The 19,450-nt window shown below is 39.6% G+C and overlaps 1 protein-coding gene across 3 annotated transcripts in view; it reads right to left on the bottom strand.

Moving 5' to 3' along the window:
- Nucleotides 1-11,245: 11,245 nt before the first annotated feature.
- The window catches only part of slc14a2 (solute carrier family 14 member 2), a 29,437-nt gene continuing 21,232 nt past the window's right edge, over nt 11,246-19,450 (bottom strand). For all 3 annotated transcript variants that reach the window (XM_006626778.3, XM_069187175.1, XM_069187174.1), the window contains 4 exons: nt 18,316-18,463; nt 16,279-16,413; nt 15,704-15,753; nt 11,246-15,030 (listed from right to left, as the gene is read on the bottom strand). In XM_006626778.3, the coding sequence (XP_006626841.3) occupies nt 14,653-15,030; nt 15,704-15,753; nt 16,279-16,413; nt 18,316-18,463 (711 nt within the window). In that variant the 3' untranslated portion in view covers nt 11,246-14,652. The remainder of the gene's footprint in view (nt 15,031-15,703; nt 15,754-16,278; nt 16,414-18,315; nt 18,464-19,450) is intronic.

The raw sequence follows: 19,450 nt of genomic DNA on the forward strand, positions 1-19,450 counted from the left end.
CCATTATCTGAAAGGCACTTTGAGTGGAGTGTCCAGAAAACCGCTATACAGTATACCGTAAGTGTAATTATTCAGTGGCTATTAATTTTGACTTATCTGTCCATATACAAGTTTTTTTTAAATTGGCTCCAAATTCTTTTTTTGAAAAGGGGGGTTATAAAATTTCAGTATTTCAATTAGAACAGAAGAAGGACTACAAATGAGCAAGAGGCATTTGGTCCCTTTAGCTTGTTTGGGTGCTTGTAGCCAATTGATTTGGTGATCTTGTCGAGCCATTTCTTGTAAGAAACAGCAATGGGGAAGGGTAGTTTGGCTCATATCCCTGCAACATTTTATGTAAAAAATGCATGAAGTTTTCTAATTTTCTAATTTTAGTTTTATTAAAAGAAAAAACAATTTAGAATTACTCAGGCATACAACTGTCCTATATGAGGAAGCCTTTCAGCCCCATATTGGAGTCACAAATGGAGATGGAAGTAGGTATTCATTCATCTCCCCTACAACCGAAATGGGCAACACCATGGTAATAGGTAATAAGCAATCTGGTTTCGCAAAACACTTGAAAAATTGCTAATGAAAGATAAAGTACTCTCAAGTTTAAATAGATTCATCCATCCATCCATCTTCTACCCGATTTTAAACAGTACAAGGTCAGGGGGCAGCTGGATTCTAACCACGGAAGCATGGGGCACAAGGCAGGATATATCCCGGATGGGACGCCAGTCCATTGCAGGACACAGACAGATACACACACATACAGTACACAAAGGGACGTTTTTTTCCAGTAACCAGTTAACTTACCCGCATGTCTTTGGACTGTGGAAGGAAAATAGAGCACTCAAAGGAAAACCCACACAAACGGGGATAATATACAAACTCCATGCAGATGTAGCACCGCATGTCCAGAATTAAGCAAATATATGGAGCATATTAATACAAGTCAGATCTACATTAGAACACGTTTAGGCTGTAGTGAAAAAAATGTCACTACAAAGAAGAAAGGATCCCCCCCCCCCATTTAAAATCAGAAACTATATTAGTTATAGTTGATTGTTTTCCACATTTCTCCCACGTCCGAACCTAATGATGGCACATTGGTGAGAATGAGGAAGTGCAAACAGACTTCCCTGACTCGCCTACCTCACTTGTCTTTTCACACACTGGAGGAGAGGCAGGCCCCTCACTGACAGCACCGCATGCTTGCAATTGCCTGGCAGGCCACAGGGGTCGCTGTGTTGTTGCAAGCCAATGCAGTTCCCATACTGCCCTTGGAGAAAAATTGAGTACTGCTGCTTGGAGAATCACAGTCACAGTCTGCTAAAGACCCAGTTCAAACCTACAGTACCACAATCCCACAGCTCAAAATGCCTTCAGGTAAACACCTTTACACCAGTTGATTCAGCTGGGAGAAATGTAAATCTTCTGTAAATGAAGTAATAGGTTTATACATAACAGAAGATTTATCCCAGATTGTATCCCACCAAGCTCTGCAATGATCCAGTAGCAAGGAAATTCAAGGTACTTGTGCAGCTTGTGCAGTGGTAAGTATGACAGCACAAGGAGAATTATAAGGATTTTGTTAAGGACAGACATTCTCTAGGTACATTAAAATAAAGTTTATTTTAGGATGCTTCATGTTTATTTCATCTTTCCAGAAATATACACTACCTCTAAAAATCTACAAAGCCTTTTGCAAAAGAACACATTTTGTGGCCTGACAGCCTGAAATCCAGACATTAATTCAGAATTTATTTTACCTTTATCTACACATTGTAAGAGAACCTCCAAGTGCAAAACAAATGTTCAAACATTCTGAAAGTAATTAAAAATGAAAACCTAGAAAAATAAGTTTGATAAATGTACAGCATACACTGCTGACTTACCTATTGGAAGCACCTTTTTTTCCACCTTCTATTCTAGTTTGAATATCCTATTGGTTGTTTGTTTGGCAAAGGTCTTTGAAAATAAGTTTAGGGCTTCTCTTAACAGTATCAGCCAGTCCTAACAAAAAGGTAACGTATAACTGTGAATAATAATAATAAACTTTATTTCATATAGCGCCTTTAAAGGTGGCTTCTCAAAGCGCTTTACAGGATGACAATAACAATATGTAAGAAGACTACAACAATAAATAAGAAAATTTCACAAGACAGGACACAATTATAATTACAACAATACAACAATAACAATAGAGGAGACCGTGGAAGATGGTATTAAGAAGAGCAGAGGGGTGAAGAATGGAACCAGTTAAGTAAAGGCTTTTCTGAAGAAGAAGGTTTTGAGTCTGGATTTGAAGGAGTTTAGAGAAGGTGACTCTCTAATATCCTTGGGCAAAGAGTTCCAGAGCTTGGGGGCATAGCAGGAGAAGGCCCTGTCGCCCATACAATGTAGACGGGCTTGGGGGATAGTAAGGAGGGCAGAATTTGAAGAGCGGAGGTTGCGAGGTGGGGAGTAGGGTGATAAAAATTCAGACAGGTATTGAGGTGCCAAGCCATGTAAAGCCTTGTAGGTGAGCATGAGGATTTTAAAGTCTACGCGGAATTTGACCGGAAGCCAGTGCAAGGACTCCAGGATAGGAGTAATGTGAACACTTGCACTAGACCTGGTCAGGATTCTGGCTGCTGAATTTTGGACATACTGCAGCTTGTTCAGAGTAGATTTAGATACCCCAGGGAGTAGAGCATTGCAGTAGTCAATTCGAGAGAATACAAATATGTTGATCAGCTTTTCAGCCACAGTTAATGATAGCATAGGGCGTAGTCTTGCGATATTTCTAAGGTGAAAAAAAGATGTTTTGAGAGTATCCTGTACATGTGGGTCGAATGTTAAGCCAGAATCGAATATAACCCCAAGGTTTTTCAATTTTGATTGAAGCTCAAGTACAGAACCATCTACAGACAGGGTTACAGGACTGTAACCCTGTCATATGAATGAAACATATTATCAACAGGTGTTAGATATAAACTTCCCAAACTCTTGAGACTTCAGTATAAATGAAGAAATGCAGATCCCACAAAAAACACAGATTAAAAAGTTTGCAAAATTCCCAGAAGCGAAGTGTAATTGCTAGGCATTGATAGAATATCCAGGGAAACACTAAACTCATAACTGAATTCATATGAATTCTGAGAATATCACAAGAACAGCTCATTGGATAACCTAGGCACCTTCATGGACTTCCTAAAGACATACTTGTAACAAAATGTGTTCATTGGTTGATCATTATGAAAAACAAATTCATATCAGTGAGTAGCTGCTTTTTCTTAATTGCTAACAAATGGGAGAACATCCCAAGGTTTATACTCCACAGGATAAAAAATTGCTCTGATTTAGATTACAGGCTGTGGATACTGATTGTATAGAATGATATTTTCTTTTATAGTGATTTATAAAGACAGTAACAGACAAAAAGAAGAACAAAGAACATTTGCACAGTGCCCTTCTGCATTCAGCTCCTCTGAATTATTTCCATTAGTACAGTATGTATGACACAACACATGTCCTTTATCTTTTTAATCAACACTTTTCACCCAGTTATCATTTGTCTACATTTTATGTAAGCAGCTGAACTCATTTCATAATGAAAGATAAGGAGCCACGACATTGATCAAATACCGTTATGCTCTTTGCCCTTATTATCCTTATCTGTGTTGTCTCTGTTTTCCAACTGTTTGAGATGCCAAAGCATAGGAATGTGTAGCAGACTAATTGTAAGGACTCATCTTGATTTTGACTTCTTATCTAATGAAGCTGAAACCATCATGTGTCTTCCTCTAATGTAAACAGTGAACATTTCCTTTAGAATATTTTAGGTGAATAACCATTGCCATGATAGGCGTTTCAAAACCACTGAACTTGAACTTGAACTTGCACTTTATTGCCATATGTAAGCGGTACTGGTACAATGGAATTCTTACAGAAAGTCTCTCGATTGTAAAACAAGTGTATACACTGTATACTTTTTTGAATTTATATTAATCATTAATAACAGTAATTGGCTTTTTAATGTTTATAATACAGAAAGTGTAGTGAACAGACTTGTACATGCATATAACGTATAGAAGTCATATTTAGTTTTTAGAGTTTAAGGATTACAAATCATTTGTCAAATCAAAATGGTATTTTACTTAGTGTGGTTTTGAAGAGATTAATAAATTCCTTACAAAAAACAGCAAGGAAGGTTTAAAAATTCTCAGAACTAAAAAATGTTAATTAATAGTCCCCTAAAGACGTCTGAACTGGCCTTATGCTATGTCAAAATCTCAGAAGCTGACTTTGATAATGCAAACATCAAGCCAGACCACAGGTGTGGAAAGGTTTGGAATCTCCCCAGTCATCTACTACTTGTAAATAATGCAACATTATAGTGCAAAGACAAATGGTTTTGTTCACAATGTAGTCTCCAAAAGTAAAACATGGATTCACCAATTTTACCAGAGAACATAGTGTCACTATTCTTCCCACTTACCAAAGGTATTTGAATGTAGTGCTCTGAGCATTACCAATCTAAACAAAGATCTTGTGAGACTGGCACTGTTCAGCTCTATACATCCTTGTTTTTTCCCTAACATTATCATGCATCAAGAACTTACACATTGCTACCTACTGTAATACAGTCATCTACCATCTCATTTGAATACAACTTCCTTCACTGTACCTAACATGTAGACAGCAGTCGAGACCCACTGCAAATTAACTTCTACAGTGCCTTGCGAAAGTATTCGGCCCCCTTGAACTTTTCAACCTTTTGCCACATTTCAGGCTTCAAACATAAAGATATAATTTTTTTTATTTTATGTGAAGAATCACCAACAAGTGGGACACAATTGTGAAGTGGAACGAAATCTATTGGATTTTTGAAACTTTTTTAACTAATAAAAAAATGAAAAGTGGGGCGTGCAAAATTATTCGGCCCCTTTACTTTCAGTGCAGCAAACTCACTCCAGAAGTTCAGCGAGGATCTCTGAATGATCCAATGTTGTCCTAAATGACTGATGGTGATAAATAGAATCCACCTGTGTGTAATCAAGTCTCTGTATAAATGCACCTGCTCTGTGATAGTCTCAAGGTTCTGTTGAAAGCGCAGAGAGCATCATGAAGACCAAGGAACACACCAGGCAGGTCCATAATACTGTTGTGGAGAAGTTTAAAGCCGGATTTGGATACAAAAAGATTTCCCAAGCTTCAAACATCCCAAGGAGCACTGTGCAAGCGATCATCTTGAAATGGAAGGAGTATCAGACCACTGCAAATCTACCAAGACCTGGCCGTCCCTCTAAACTTTCAGCTCAGACAAGGAGAAGACTGATCAGAGATGCAGCCAAGAGGCCCATGATCACTCTGGATGAACTGCAGAGAACTACAGCTGAGGTGGGAGAGTCTGTCCATAGGACAACAATCAGTCTTACACTGCACAAATCTGGCCTTTATGGAAGAGTGGCAAGAAGAAAGCCATTTCTCAAAGATATCCATAAAAAGTGTCGTCTAAAGTTTGCCACAAGCCACCTGGGAGACACCCCAAACATGTGGAAGAAGGTGCTCTGGTCAGATGAAACCAAAATCGAACTTTTTGGCCACAATGCAAAACGATATGTTTGGCGTAAAAGCAACACAGCTCATCACCCTCAACACACCATCCCCACTGTCAAACATGGTGGTGGCAGCATCATGGTTTGGGCCTGCTTTTCTTCAGCAGGGACAGGGAAGATGGTTAAAATTGAGGGGAAGATGGATGCAGCCAAATACAGGACCATTCTGGATGAAAACCTGTTGGAGTCTGCAAAAGACCTGAAACTGGGACGGAGATTTATCTTCCAACAAGACAATGATCCCAAACATACAGCAAAATCTACAAAGGAATGGTTCACAAATAAACGTATCCAGGTGTTTGAATGGCCAAGTCAAAGTCCAGACCTGAATCCAATCGAGAATCTGTGGAAAGAGCTGAAAACTGCTGTTCACAAACGCTCTCCATCCAACCTCACTGAGCTCGAGCTGTTTTGCAAGGAAGAATGGGCAAGAATTTCAGTCTCTCGATGTGCAAAACTGCTAGAGACATACCCCAAGCGACTTGCAGCTGTAATCGCAGCAAAAGGTGGCTCTACAAAGTATTAACGCAAGGGGGCCGAATAATTTTGCACGCCCCACTTTTCATTTTTTTATTAGTTAAAAAAGTTTCAAAAATCCAATAGATTTCGTTCCACTTCACAATTGTGTCCCACTTGTTGGTGATTCTTCACATAAAATAAAAAATTTATATCTTTATGTTTGAAGCCTGAAATGTGGCAAAAGGTTGAAAAGTTCAAGGGGGCCGAATACTTTCGCAAAGCACTGTATATGAAAGATTCAAAATGTCAACATGTCTCAAATGCATTCAGTCACCCAGTGAATAAATACAACTGCAGATATAAATACATTATACATTTCTATACTTCAGGTTTAGGAAATGTAACAGACTTTTCAGTTTTTCTTGGCTTTATTAGGAGTGGACTCATTCCCTTTAACCAAAGAAAACAAACACTTTAACCAAACACCTCAATAAAGCTAAATAAACATTTGTCATCTTCAGAGGTACAAACCACATACATGTTTCAATGTACACAAAATATGAAAACTGCTTAACTAGCAAGAACAAACTTAAAAAAAACACATTTAAAAAAAATAGAAAAAACCTACCAACGCACTTTTATGAGGAAAACACGTGAGAATGTGGCCTTTCCCCAAACATGCAGATGCAATCAATTATCACCAAATTAAAGTAATCAGGTAATTAATCTCCCAATCCAGTCCTGTCAGTTTATACACAATACCCATTACCACTCACTCACACAAAAATACATGTGAATACACCCCTAATTAAAACACTTTAAAACTAATTAATTCTTCACAAACACAAAATGCCCTTTGGTACACCCTATTAGCAAACAGGGAGATTGCTCTTCTGTGAGTTTCACAGTGAAAAATCAATAAACTGGTCAATCTGGTGAGAATTGCAGTACATTGACATTGCAGGAGTCTGTCAAGGAAATCTACAGTAGTTTTGTTCATTCAACCAAATCACAGAACAGCAATGCGTATCTGAAACTACTACACCATTTCAACATTACAAATTGCTCATATCTCTGCAATCGATCAGCCAGCATTCCAGACATGACCATTAAACATCAATTGTTGAATCAATTGAGAGAAGAATGCAACAGGGGACCTCATTTCCAGGATAATTAGATCCACGATTGCATCTTATTCAATTGTTAACTGTGGATCTAGCATTTAAGTAATTATTTTAAGAAAACATCAAATTCTTTAGGAGTAGAAAGAGTTTTATTCCAAGGTAGGATGGGCTTTTCTTTTCATTTAGAGTTCAGAGTAAGAACTAAAGTGAAAAGTAGAGAATACATTTGAGCCAGAAAGATATAAGGTTTTGATATATGAGAATAACATGAAATATGACATCTTCCAACAATATCAAATGATATTAGATTTCTATCTCAACATTAGACCAGTATCACATACTGTACACTGGCAGTACAAATTGCGGTCACAAATGATGGCCAGCAAGTAGTTCAGGTTATGGACTTTTTATCTCAGTAGAAACTAACCCACAAATCATTCATGCACTTCCATTGCAATTGCTGATCCTGTTTGCCAGAATAGTTATTTGTCCACCCATGGTTATTACACAACAATATGGCTGTGTCATCTGTCTTGCTTTTTCTACTTTGAGCAGAAGATTTCAAATACTGGTTTGGTTTACATGAAAGAAGGAAAAGATGTAGAGCACTTTTTCTCATGGTGTTTTGGTAGCATTTGACAACAGATTAGGTTTCAATGGTAAAACTCAAACTCTTTAAAAATGTCTTAAAATGTGTTTTTGGTATTATTAGGTTTATTTATATTATTTTTTAGAAATAGTACCTATCAATAACACTAACCACTCAAATGCCTTACAACTTTTTATGGTAAGAAAGCTTTTAAAAATATTCTTTCGTAACAAATGATTAAATGAGTGAGCAATGTAAAGGTCAGATTTAGGTTTTACCCACTTGACAGAGTTTGGTCTTAGGAGTCTTAGGTCTTACTAGATGTTATGAGCCAAGGAACTGCTTGAGAGGAAGAGAAATAAACAAAGGTGAAGAACTTCAAAATAATGTCAATCATTTTTGGATGTGATTTAAGGAGTTAGTGAGAATATTTAAAAAAATGCTAGTTTCCTGCTTTAAGTTTTTTTTTCTGAGCCTGAATCAACTTTAAAAGGTTTATTTTAAGAAAATTCTGCATTGTAAAAAAGAGACTTCTGTTTGTATTGTGAGCCTTTTGTGCCCCCAAAATAGAAGAGTTGTGTGCCTTTATTGTAAACTTCTTGTACTGAAAAAAACCACAAAGGCTATTCTCTGGATTGCCTTCACTTCCGCATGAGGCCCATTGTTACTCTGATAGTGAGTACAGCAAGTGTCTGATGTGTGGCAATTTGTTCCCTCCTCACATTGACCACACTAGCTGTTTAAAATGTCTTGAATGAGAAAATGTCCTGGCAGTGCAGGATAGTAGTTTCTCCAAAGTGGTGTACAATCCCTTCATCGCTAAAAACAGTGATGTGAAGGTGGAGAAAATTACTTCTATTGGAGAGGCTTCATGCTTTTCAGAATCCTTAATTCATCACAGAAGGCAAGGATGTCTCACAGGGAGCACATATACACTCCACATTTCCAGACAGACCCTGGTGTGCTTTGTATATATATTATTGAATATATATGTACTGTCTATATTCAAATTTGAATATATATTGGCAGGTGTTGCAGCGGATTCTGTTGTGGATGGTTGCTGTGGGCAGTTAAGGGAGCTGTAGGGAAGAGGGTTGCACAGATTAGGTGGTTGGTGACATGAGATGATGGGGGCAATCAGGAAATCCAGTACCGGTGGAAAGGTACTCAAACTGCTTGGAAAATATGCTTCCCCCCAATATTGACTTGAACAGATGGAGAAGACGTCTGGTCTTAGTATGGATGATGCTGCTCACATAAATGTTGGGGAGCTGCCCTTTCTGCCAATAATACCAGGGAAGCACATACTGTATTGATTCCAAGAAAAACGCCAGTATATACATTAAATCTGGAATATCAATTATAAGGGTGGGATGTGGTCACCTCTGTTCTATCATGTCTCTTGTATACTCAAGAAGGTCACTCCAAAACAGCAAAATACAGCTTTCTAAGGGTGGCCGGAATAGTGCAAAATAGTGTTTCCATAAGCGGGACACATCTAGGAACTTTTTGATCAGGCCTTGTTTTCTGCCCAAACCTCCTGATTCAAACAGGGGTGCTATCTGTCACCCGCATCTGGACACTTTAAGATTTCAGGTCTAGACACTGAACAGGTGTAGTGTATAGGTAGTACTACCCATTTGCATCATGTTTTACAAGTCAGAACCATCTCTTACCTCATCTTCACAGTGTTCAAATGTGTGCAATCTCTATTATTTTAGTTTGCCATTGTAGTGATGACAGGGAAGGTGTTAGCATACTCTACCTTGTCACTCAGTAGGTCATGCTGGAACCTTCTGTTAATCCTGCAGGCCTTGAATCAACACCCCCCCCCACCCCCCCCTTCTTGTTGTTTCTGTTTGCCGTCACCTCTTTGAAGTTAGCTAAAATGTACAGTAAGTAGTGTTCTTTGAGGACTCTTCCCACCTGACCTTTTCCTCAAACCCATTACAGCTCAATACAATCTTTTCATCAAGGACTGGTTTCTCCCCTGACCTGCATAAGACTACCCCTTTTGCCATTTTCATTTTTAACATACTGTACATAGAAAACGTACAAAAAAGACATAGACAAGCACAATTACAGTACATAGCGAGACATTTTTTATTTGTTTTATTTGTTCTAAGTATGGGAGACCTTTAAGGAAAACTGTGCTGTGTCATGAACCGCATTCCTACCAGCACCTCTCACTGCCAACACCCGCGCACTAATGAATCAATTGTCATTCCTCACGCTCTTCCCTATTGCAGCCAGCAGCCATATCACCCTGCAACTCACAACTGGTAACCCCCTGAAGCTAAGCAGGTGTGAGCCTGGTAAATACCTGGATGGGAGACCTCCTGGGAAAAACTAAGGTTGCTGCTGGAAGAGGTGTTAGTGGGGCCAGCAGGGGGTGCTCACCTTGTGGTCTATGTGGGTCCTAATGCCCCAGTATAGTTAAGGAGACACTATACTGTAAACAGGTGCCATCCTTCGGATGAGATGTAAAACCGAGGTCCTGACTCTCTGTGGTCATTAAAAATCCCAGAGTGTTTCTCGAAAAAGAGTAGGGGTATAACCCCGGCGTCCTGGCCAAATTTCCCATTTGCCTCCTAATAATCCCCATCTATGAATTGGCTTCATTACTCTGCTCTCCTCCCCACTGATAGCTGATGTGTGGTGAGCGTTCTGGTGCACTATGGCTGCACTATGGATGCTGCACATTGGTGGTGGTGGAGGGGAGACCCCATTACCTGTAAAGCGCTTTGAGTGGAGTGTCCAGAAAAGCGCTATATAAGTGTAAGCTATTATTATTATTATTTCTACCCTCTCACTCCACTCAGTCCCCGCTCACAATTGAGAATTACCCTTGGCTTTCTCTGGCGTGCGTTAACTAATCTCGACCTGATTTATTGCTACCCAACCTTGTTTCCTCCTTCTTCGACTTCGTCTCACTCGTTTGGGATTTGGATACTACCTGACCTGACTCTTGTGATACCCGACCTAGCTCTTCTACCTTGACTAGATATTTGCCTTTTGTCTTTGGGATCTGGACACCTATACTAGCTACTACCTACAGTCTCAGCACCACATACGGTCCAACCAGGTGCTCCTTATGCTATCCTTGACATGCTGCTATTTTAAGTAGTGTTAGCAGAGCTATAGGTATTTCCAAACCATTGCCCCAGGACACTGACTAGGGACACTATGCTTTGGGAGGTGCTTTACTTCAAGTGAGATGCTAAACCAAGGTCCTCACTACTTCAACATTTAAATGCCATGGTCCTGTTCAGAGTTTTAACCATGTTCATCCCAGTGATCCTGGTTGAAATCCTTCCTAAATTTATCCCTTTAGTCAATCGGTGAAGCAATTTCTCCCTTCTCTATCAGATCTGTTGTGTAGTGGGCTACTGGCAAATAATTAACTGCCATGCTGCATTTTTATGGTGGATAACTAAGGCTTCTTCCTTGGCCTGTGAAACATTTGGGGCACTTTGGGTTAAAAATCAAATCAAATCAAAGTTTATTTATCAAATGCACAACAATACAGCATGCAGCAGTAGTTGCTGGAAATGGAATGTCTTTTCTGCGAGCTCACAAAAATTACAAGAATCACAAAAATCACAAAATTAAGGTTACATAATAATAATAATGTAATAGAAATTTAATAAAACTCAATATGAATAGAGCTGCTATGTGTCCATGGTGTATGCAATATATACAAGTAGTGCAAATATGCTGAATACAGTGAAAACTGTGCGTTCATGTAGCCATTACAGGTGGTGTGCTAAAGGAGCTGCAGGTTGGCTATTTAGCCGTCTTATTGCCTGGAGGTAGAAGCTGTTCCGTAATCTGTTGGACTTGGACAGAATGCTTTGATATCGTTAACCGGACGGTAGGAGGGAAAACAGTTTGTGACTGGAATGACTGGGGTCCTTGAGAATGGACCTGGCCTTCTTAAGACATCTGGCTGAGTAGATATCCTGGATGTTTGGTAGCTCACAGCCGGTAATGAGCTGCACTGACTTCACCACCCTCTGCAGTACTTTGCAATCCCGGGAGGAGCAGTTCCCATACCAGGCAGTGATGCAACCAGTCAGGATGCTCTCAATAGTGCACCTATAGAAGTTGGCCTGGATATGTGATGGCATGCCAAACGTCTTTAGACTACGGAGAAAGAATAGGCGCTGCCGTGCTGTTTTGACTACAGTGTTGGTGTGGTGGGTCCAGGTTAAGTCCTCTGAGATGATAACTCCCAGGAACTTAAAACTGCTGACCCTCTCCACTGCAGTCCCATTGATATAGATAGGTGTGTGATGTCCTCCCTGGTGTTTCCTATAGCCCACAATCTTCTTCTTAGTCTTACTGATGTTCAGAGAGAGGTTGTTCTGCTGGCACCATGCTGCCAGGGTTTCAACCTCCTTCCTGTACGCAGAATTTTCACCATCTGTGATCAGGCCAATGGCTGTTGTTTTGTCCATAAGCTTGATGATGGAGTTTGAGTTATGCCTGGCGACACAATCATGGATAAATAAGGAGTAGAGGACAGGGCTAAGCACATAGCCTTGTGGGGCTCCAGTGTTTAGAGTCAGGGTAGAGGATATGTTGGTGCCCAGTCTCACCACCTGCGGACGTTCTGTCAAGAAGTCCAGGATCCAATTACAGAGGGAGGTGTTCAGTCCCAGGTCCTGGAGCTTGATGACAAGCTTTGAGGGCACTATGATATTGAATGCTGAGCTGTAATCAACAAACAGCATTCTCACATATGTTCCTTTCTTATCTAGGTGTGAGAGGGCAGTAGTGAGGGCAGTGGCAATAGCATCTTCTGTTGACCTGTTCTGGCGATTCACAAATTGCAGTGGGTCTAGGGTGTCAGGCAGTGAGGAGGTGATGTATGCTTTGACCAACCACTCGAAGTACTTCAGAATAACTGATGTGAGTGCAACAGGGCGGTAGTCATTCAGGCTGCTGACTCTGGATTTCTTAGGAACAGGGACAATGGTGGTTTTCTTAAAGCAAGAAGGAACTATAGACTGAGCTAGAGAGAGATTGAATATGTCCGAGAAGACTTCTGCCAGCTGGTCTGCACATGCCTTCAGAACACGGCCAGGGATAGCATCAGGGCCAGGAGCCTTGCGTGGATTGGTCTTTTTAGAAACTTTACACACATCCGCTCTGGATATGATCAGTGGGTTTTCGTCTTGAATTTCTGGAATCCTCCTGACTGGATCTGTGTTACTGACCTCAAACTGAGCATAGAATGAATTTAGCTCATCAGGAAGAGAGGCGGACTGTTGTGGGATATAGCTGGGTTGCGTTTTGTAGTCTGTAATGGTGCGTATACAACTCCACATGGTCCATGTGTTGCAGGCGTGATAATATGAATCTAATTCTACTCTGTAGTTCTACTCTATTTTGGTAGCTTTTTCTGAGGTTGTATCTGGATTTTTTGTATGTATCCATATCGCCAGAATTGAAAGCAGCTGTCCTAACTTTAAGTTTGGTGCTTATCTCACCATTTACCCACGGTTTCTGATTGTGATATGTGCGAGCAGTAATCCTGGGAACCATGTCTTCAATGCATTTACTGATGTAGCCAGTAACATAGTCCATGGCCATAGATCTGCCAGTTAGTGGTAGCAAAACAGTGATTTAGTATAAAATTCGATTCATCTGATCAAAATTGAATGGTTCTTAACGCTGGCCTCTCCTGTTTGAGCTTCTGCTTGTCAACAGGAAGTAGCTGAATGGAGGCGTGATCGGATTTGCCGAAAGGAGGTCGGGGGAGTGCTTTGTAACCATCCCGGAAGGGAGTGTAAACATTGTCCAACATGTTTGTGTCACGCCCTCTGCAGCCAGAGGGCGCTCCTTCTCTGTCCTGTCCCTAGTTTCCAGTCTGCTGTCCTTCCTGTCCCTCTCTTTCCCTTGGGCTATATATTTCCGGGTCTTGCACTCTGTCCTCACTCAGCATTGACATTCGGATGTCCTGAGACCCGCCTAGCACCAGGGCGCCCCACGTCCGCTCCTTGAGGGCATAGGTTTTTATACGGCATTCCTGAACTCTTTGCACTAATGAGCCCGGGCCTTTTTCCCGTCTCGCCGCTACACATATGGGTCTTTTTCCGCTCTCCTGCTCCCCACGGTTAGTCCCTTTGGACGTCCGTGACAGTTTGTTCTGCACGTCGGGCAGTCGATGTGTTGATGTAGATTAGGCATTGTTTTCTTCAAGTTCTCACCGTTGAAATCACTCGCTGTGATGAATGCCCCCTCAGGATGTGTATTCTCGTGTCTCTTAAGGTGAGAGTGTAGTTCATCCAGTGCCTTTGTGAAATTTGCCTGCGGCAGAATATACACCACTGTGAGAACTACCAATGTGAACTCCCTCGGGAGATAGAAAGGGCAACATTTTATTGTCAAATGTTCAAGATGTGTAGAGCATGATATTGAAATAATCTCCACATCTGTGCACCAGGAATTGTTAACCATGAAGCACACCCCACCGTCTTTGCTACATACTAAATCACTTAATATAGTAATATAGCTAAATATAGTAAATCACTATACAAATGCTAGAATGTTTGGGTCTTTATTTTTCACTTACATTTCCTGCTTTGGCTATGTAAACATCGTCTACTTTATCCTGGATTTTTCTTTTTTTTTTGGGTGTGAAGATGTAAGATGTAGTCTATTCTCATTATGTGTATTTTATTAAGAAAAATATATTTACAACAATTCTTTGTTTAAAAAAAATACATTTTATGACACATTTCCTTTTGTCATCTGTAAAAGTCTTTTTAAGTGATTTTGTTAAGAAAAAAATAATTGTAATTCAGAAAAGGGTCTACTATTGTGAGAATTTTGTCGGTAGAGAAGGAAAACTTATAGATGTCTTAAGAGTCATTTTTCATCAGCTTTAAACAGAATCCATCACTTCTTCAATTTTCACTTCTGTCAGATCATCTTCAGTGCCTTTCAGTGTCATATCAACCTCTTCAGCATTCATATTCTGTAAAAGAAAAGGCTTTTCTACTGTGAGCACCTCCGTGAGATTATTATTTTGAATCAGATCTACATCATTTTTTTCTTTCTTCTTTTGAAGGTCCTCTTTCTTTTCCTTCTGCAGTTTCTCAGCCTTCTCAGCTTTTTTCATTTTTCTGAAATATCGAAGATTTTTTTCGGGGTAGGTCACCTTGGCGAGAGGTAGTTTGCATATGCCTTTGATCTCAGTAGTGATCAGCAGGAATGTGAGTGCAGAGAGGCAGAAGGGCCAAGTACAGGCAGGCAACCCAAACTAAAAACAAATCATAAGGTAGCAGTTTTCAGAATCACATTTCAGATCGAGACAAAAAGAGTTTAACATCTAATATACAGTAAATGCCCACCCATCTTTAGTTATTATTCATCCAATAATCTTGTCCAGAATCACTTTCAAATTCTTGTTTTTTGCATACCAAGAGTAACAGCCATTTCTACAGAGAAAATTATATGCATTGTTCATACAGACAACATACACTTTGCCTAAGTTCTGCATAGCCATCCTTGTAGACATATCACAGAGACTAAGTTGCTCACTTGTTAGACCAAAAGGGGTTTAGTCTATACTGTTCCCAGCTCATTGTAGTCAGCATAGAAAATCATGTTTTTTGCCCTAACAGACCTGATTTGCATTCAGTAGTACTATTACATGACGTTGTACAGTTATGCAAAATGGAATCTACTGTAAACATGATTTTGATTGATTTTCCATTCACTAACATTAAAACATACTTTATACTCAGATAATGTCTACAGTGTAAGAATTAGTATAAGACAGAATTCAAAGTATTGAAGGTTATGACTGATAGGCGATTTAAATATTTTATTAAATTAAAGTATATGCTGACAACAGAGTTAACATAGTAAATAAACCCACAAAACCTAATAATAAAGAGAAAAGGCTTTAAATCTTAGATTGTTACACTTACCACAGACATCACATTTCCAATGGCTGATCCCAAGTATGCACAGAAAAATGCTAAAGAAAACAGGAAACTAATCTGTTAATTTGACAATTTGTTCAGTATTTATTCCTATTACTACTAGTAATGTTTGCTAATGTTTGGTATTTTCTAACATTTTTAATTTTCTGCTTTTCATTTAAAATATAAATAGCATTGAGTTTCTTTTCAGAATTTTATGTTGTCAGATTTTAGTACTATTCTATTTATACTCCACAATAAACATTTCTGCCTGAGTTTCTAAACAAAAATAAACTTCTTCAATGACACTAATTGTCTCCAGAGTTGCAGAGACCTGTCTCTGTACCCTTACACAGCTGTCACTGCTAAATTTAAATTTGCAGTATCTGTGGCCTGCATTATTTATATTTTAACTTCTTAAACTATAAAATGTTTATTTTGCAGTATTGCTATTTTGGAATGTCAAGTTCTATTGCCTCACACTGTCTTTGTACATTAGCCTCTTAGTCATAATTAAGACAGAGTATGATAATTATGAATGAAAATATAGTTATCTAGTTCACTGTGAGGGAAACTCTTACCACAAGCAATAGCTAGAAGATGGGTCTGCCATGTCAGAGCATAGAACATTCCTCCAATTGCTATGCATGCCAACACACAGTTATACCCCCACAAGCCATTATAAATGTTCTGAAATGGAGATGCCAGAGCCAGACCTGAATTTTGAGGAAAAAAATAAGTTGAGAAACAAGAGGAAAAGATGTGGAAGATGAAAAAAAAACAATTTTTAAGACTGATTTGTGATCTGATTTTGCTAATTCACATCATCAGAGATCTTACACAGCAAAATGAATGATTTTCACAGTGGCATCTAATAGGAGAAGGCAAACAGTGCTGTGGAAATAGAACAGAGGAAAATGGAGGAAAAGGTTAAGTTGGTGGAGTGGGTGATGAGAAAACAGTACTCTTAGGAGGATTCATACTGTGTGGTGCCACTGCAGGCATGAACCAGAGTAAACTGTATGGGCTTTACCGGAATTACAACAAAGAAGTAAGGAGATAGGAAGCATTATTAACAAAAGAGGTCCAAATGAGAAAAATGACATTAAACATAATTCTACCAACTATGTTTTTCATGTTGATTAACAACTTCTATGCCAGGTTTGATGCTCACAACATGGACCCTTCACACAAAACGCCCAGTGAGCCTGGGGAATTTGTGCAGCAGCTGTCTGAACAGGAGGTACGGACAACTTTCCGAAAGGTGAAGCCACGCAAGGCTGCCGGCACTGATGACATCCCCTCCTGTGTTTTAAAGGATGCAGAGCACAGCTGGCCCCTGTCTTCACTGTAATATTTAACATGTCACTATCCCAGTCTACTGTCCCACTGTGCTTTTAAGAGGACTACTATCTTGCCACTGCCTAAAGCAACCAAGGTGTCATGTTACAATTGTGCGAGGCAGGCTAGTGGTCAAGATGACGGATCTAGGCCTCATGAACTCCATCTGCAACCTGGTCCTGACAGGCAGACCCCAAGTGATGAGGATTGGAAACAAAATCTCATCCCCTCTGATCCTCAATATAGGGGCCCCCAATGGCTGCTGCCTGAGCCCACGCCAATATTCTCTATTCACACATGACTTTGTGGCTAGATTTAACAGCAACCACATCATGAAGTTTGCTGATGACACCACAGTAATCTGTTTTATCAGCAACAGTGATGAATCCACCTACAGGAGTGAGGTAGCAGAGATAGTGGAGTGGTGCCACAACAACAACCTCACACTTAACATCAGCAAAACAAAAGCGATTATTGAGGACTTCAGGAAGCATGGTGGATATCACACACCCATCATCGTTCCAGTTGGAACTGTCAGCACCTTTAGGTTCCTTGGCCTCCAGATCACTGGGAGGCTGAGCTGGTCAGAGAACACTGCTGCCATCCTCACTAAAGCCCACCACCTTCACTTCCTGAGACAGTTAGGAAGTGGGGGATGAGTGGTACAGTTGAGAGTATCCTGACCGGTAGTATTACGGTGTGGTATGGTGGAGCCACAGTACAGGACAGAAAAGCCATAAGGAGAGTTGTGAGGCCCATGCAGAAAATCAGTGGGACCGAGCTACCCTCCATCAGCCTGATATATCTCGACCGCCGCCACAACCTGACTGGAGCTATGCTTCGGGACCCAATTCACCCTGGCCATGATCTGTTTTCACTCCTGGGTTCTGGTAGGAGGTATTGCAGTATCAGAACACTGACCAAGAGATTAAAAAACAGTTTCTTCCCCAAAGCAGTCTGCATCATAAACAGCTCAAATGATCACCTGCACAAATTAGCACCTGCACTTTAAGGTACTGTGCTATTTGCACTATGTCCTGTCTTGGCTGTATTATAACATGTATTGTCTAAATTTATTTTCCATGTCTGTCTGTCATGTGTGCCTAGTTTTTCTCTAGTGTTACTGAGTAAAGCTGAAATGAGTAAACATTCAATCAGCTGCATAACAGCCCAAACTCACTTAAGAAGACTATCTTATCAATGTGAATTTCTAACAGTGCATGTACTGTGTATCAATGGATATTGGTATACATTTATTGATGGCTGGAGGCTCTTACCTGAAACCATACCAACTGCTGAACCAATTGTTGCATGTATGCAAGTAATTGGCGATGAAATAAATAGGGCTACTATAAAAATTCCTCCAGTCCAGGGATTGTCACAGCCATACACCTGGCCAATACCCACTGGCACTGCACGGAATAGCTAGAAAGAGCAGTTGGGAGGAAAAAAAAAATTCAGATGTGTGCGAGATTACAGTTGCACATCCTCCTAAACCTTTGTTTAAAAGTTCTTTTATGCAAAAACATGTGTTCTTTGAGAAAGTGTTTACTAAAGTTGAAAAGATAGATAATTTAATTTGTATTCAAATATCATGCTTTTGTCTTAGAATGAACCCAGCTGATCTTCTCTAGACTATCCCTAAAGCATTTTTATTTTTTTATTATTTTAGACCATTTCCCAGAAACTGACACATATTCCTATGACAAATTCTTATTTGTTTTCTCCATTTCTTTGTCAGGTTCTGTGTAAGCCACAGAGAGCCCTAAAATTCAGTTACAGAACACATACAGTACATGTACAGTAGCAAAGCCTTTTGTGGCTTCCTCAAACTACTTTAAAAATTTGCTATGAACTCCGTGATAGCTGTAAATCATAATTACATTAATGTATAAAATGCATTTTCAGCTGCCTCTGAATATTGACCCTGTACTAGTCATTGTTATACTGTACATATTTATCTCTGAATATCAAATCTAAATCAGTATAGAACTCTTTTTTATGCATTAGTGTAACACTGCCATTTTCAATCCCACAATCCTAAATTCCACATTTAGTTTTCTGGGATCACCCTTGTCTTTAGTAATTTAATATAACATAATTTAATATTTCAAAATTAGTTAAATGTCCTAATGAAATCTGGAGCTTTCTAATACTAACAAGGACTTTTAATATACCTGCTGTCCCAAGATTTGTTTTTGTGTTTTATGATTCTGTTCTTCTGTCAAAGATCTTTGGTAGAATATTGGCACTGAACATTTGCTCTCTTGACACCTGACAAAATGATTAATTGGATCATAAATTATTTCAAATGCATCCTGATTAAATTCCAAAGGGGAGCTGCCAACATCATAGCATACCATGCCGGTTTGCAAAAGGACCATAGGTAATAATCTTACAAAGCTGGCAGTA

Source organism: Lepisosteus oculatus, chromosome 3 (genome assembly GCF_040954835.1).
Source record: "Lepisosteus oculatus isolate fLepOcu1 chromosome 3, fLepOcu1.hap2, whole genome shotgun sequence".
Lineage (NCBI taxonomy): Eukaryota > Metazoa > Chordata > Actinopteri > Semionotiformes > Lepisosteidae > Lepisosteus > Lepisosteus oculatus.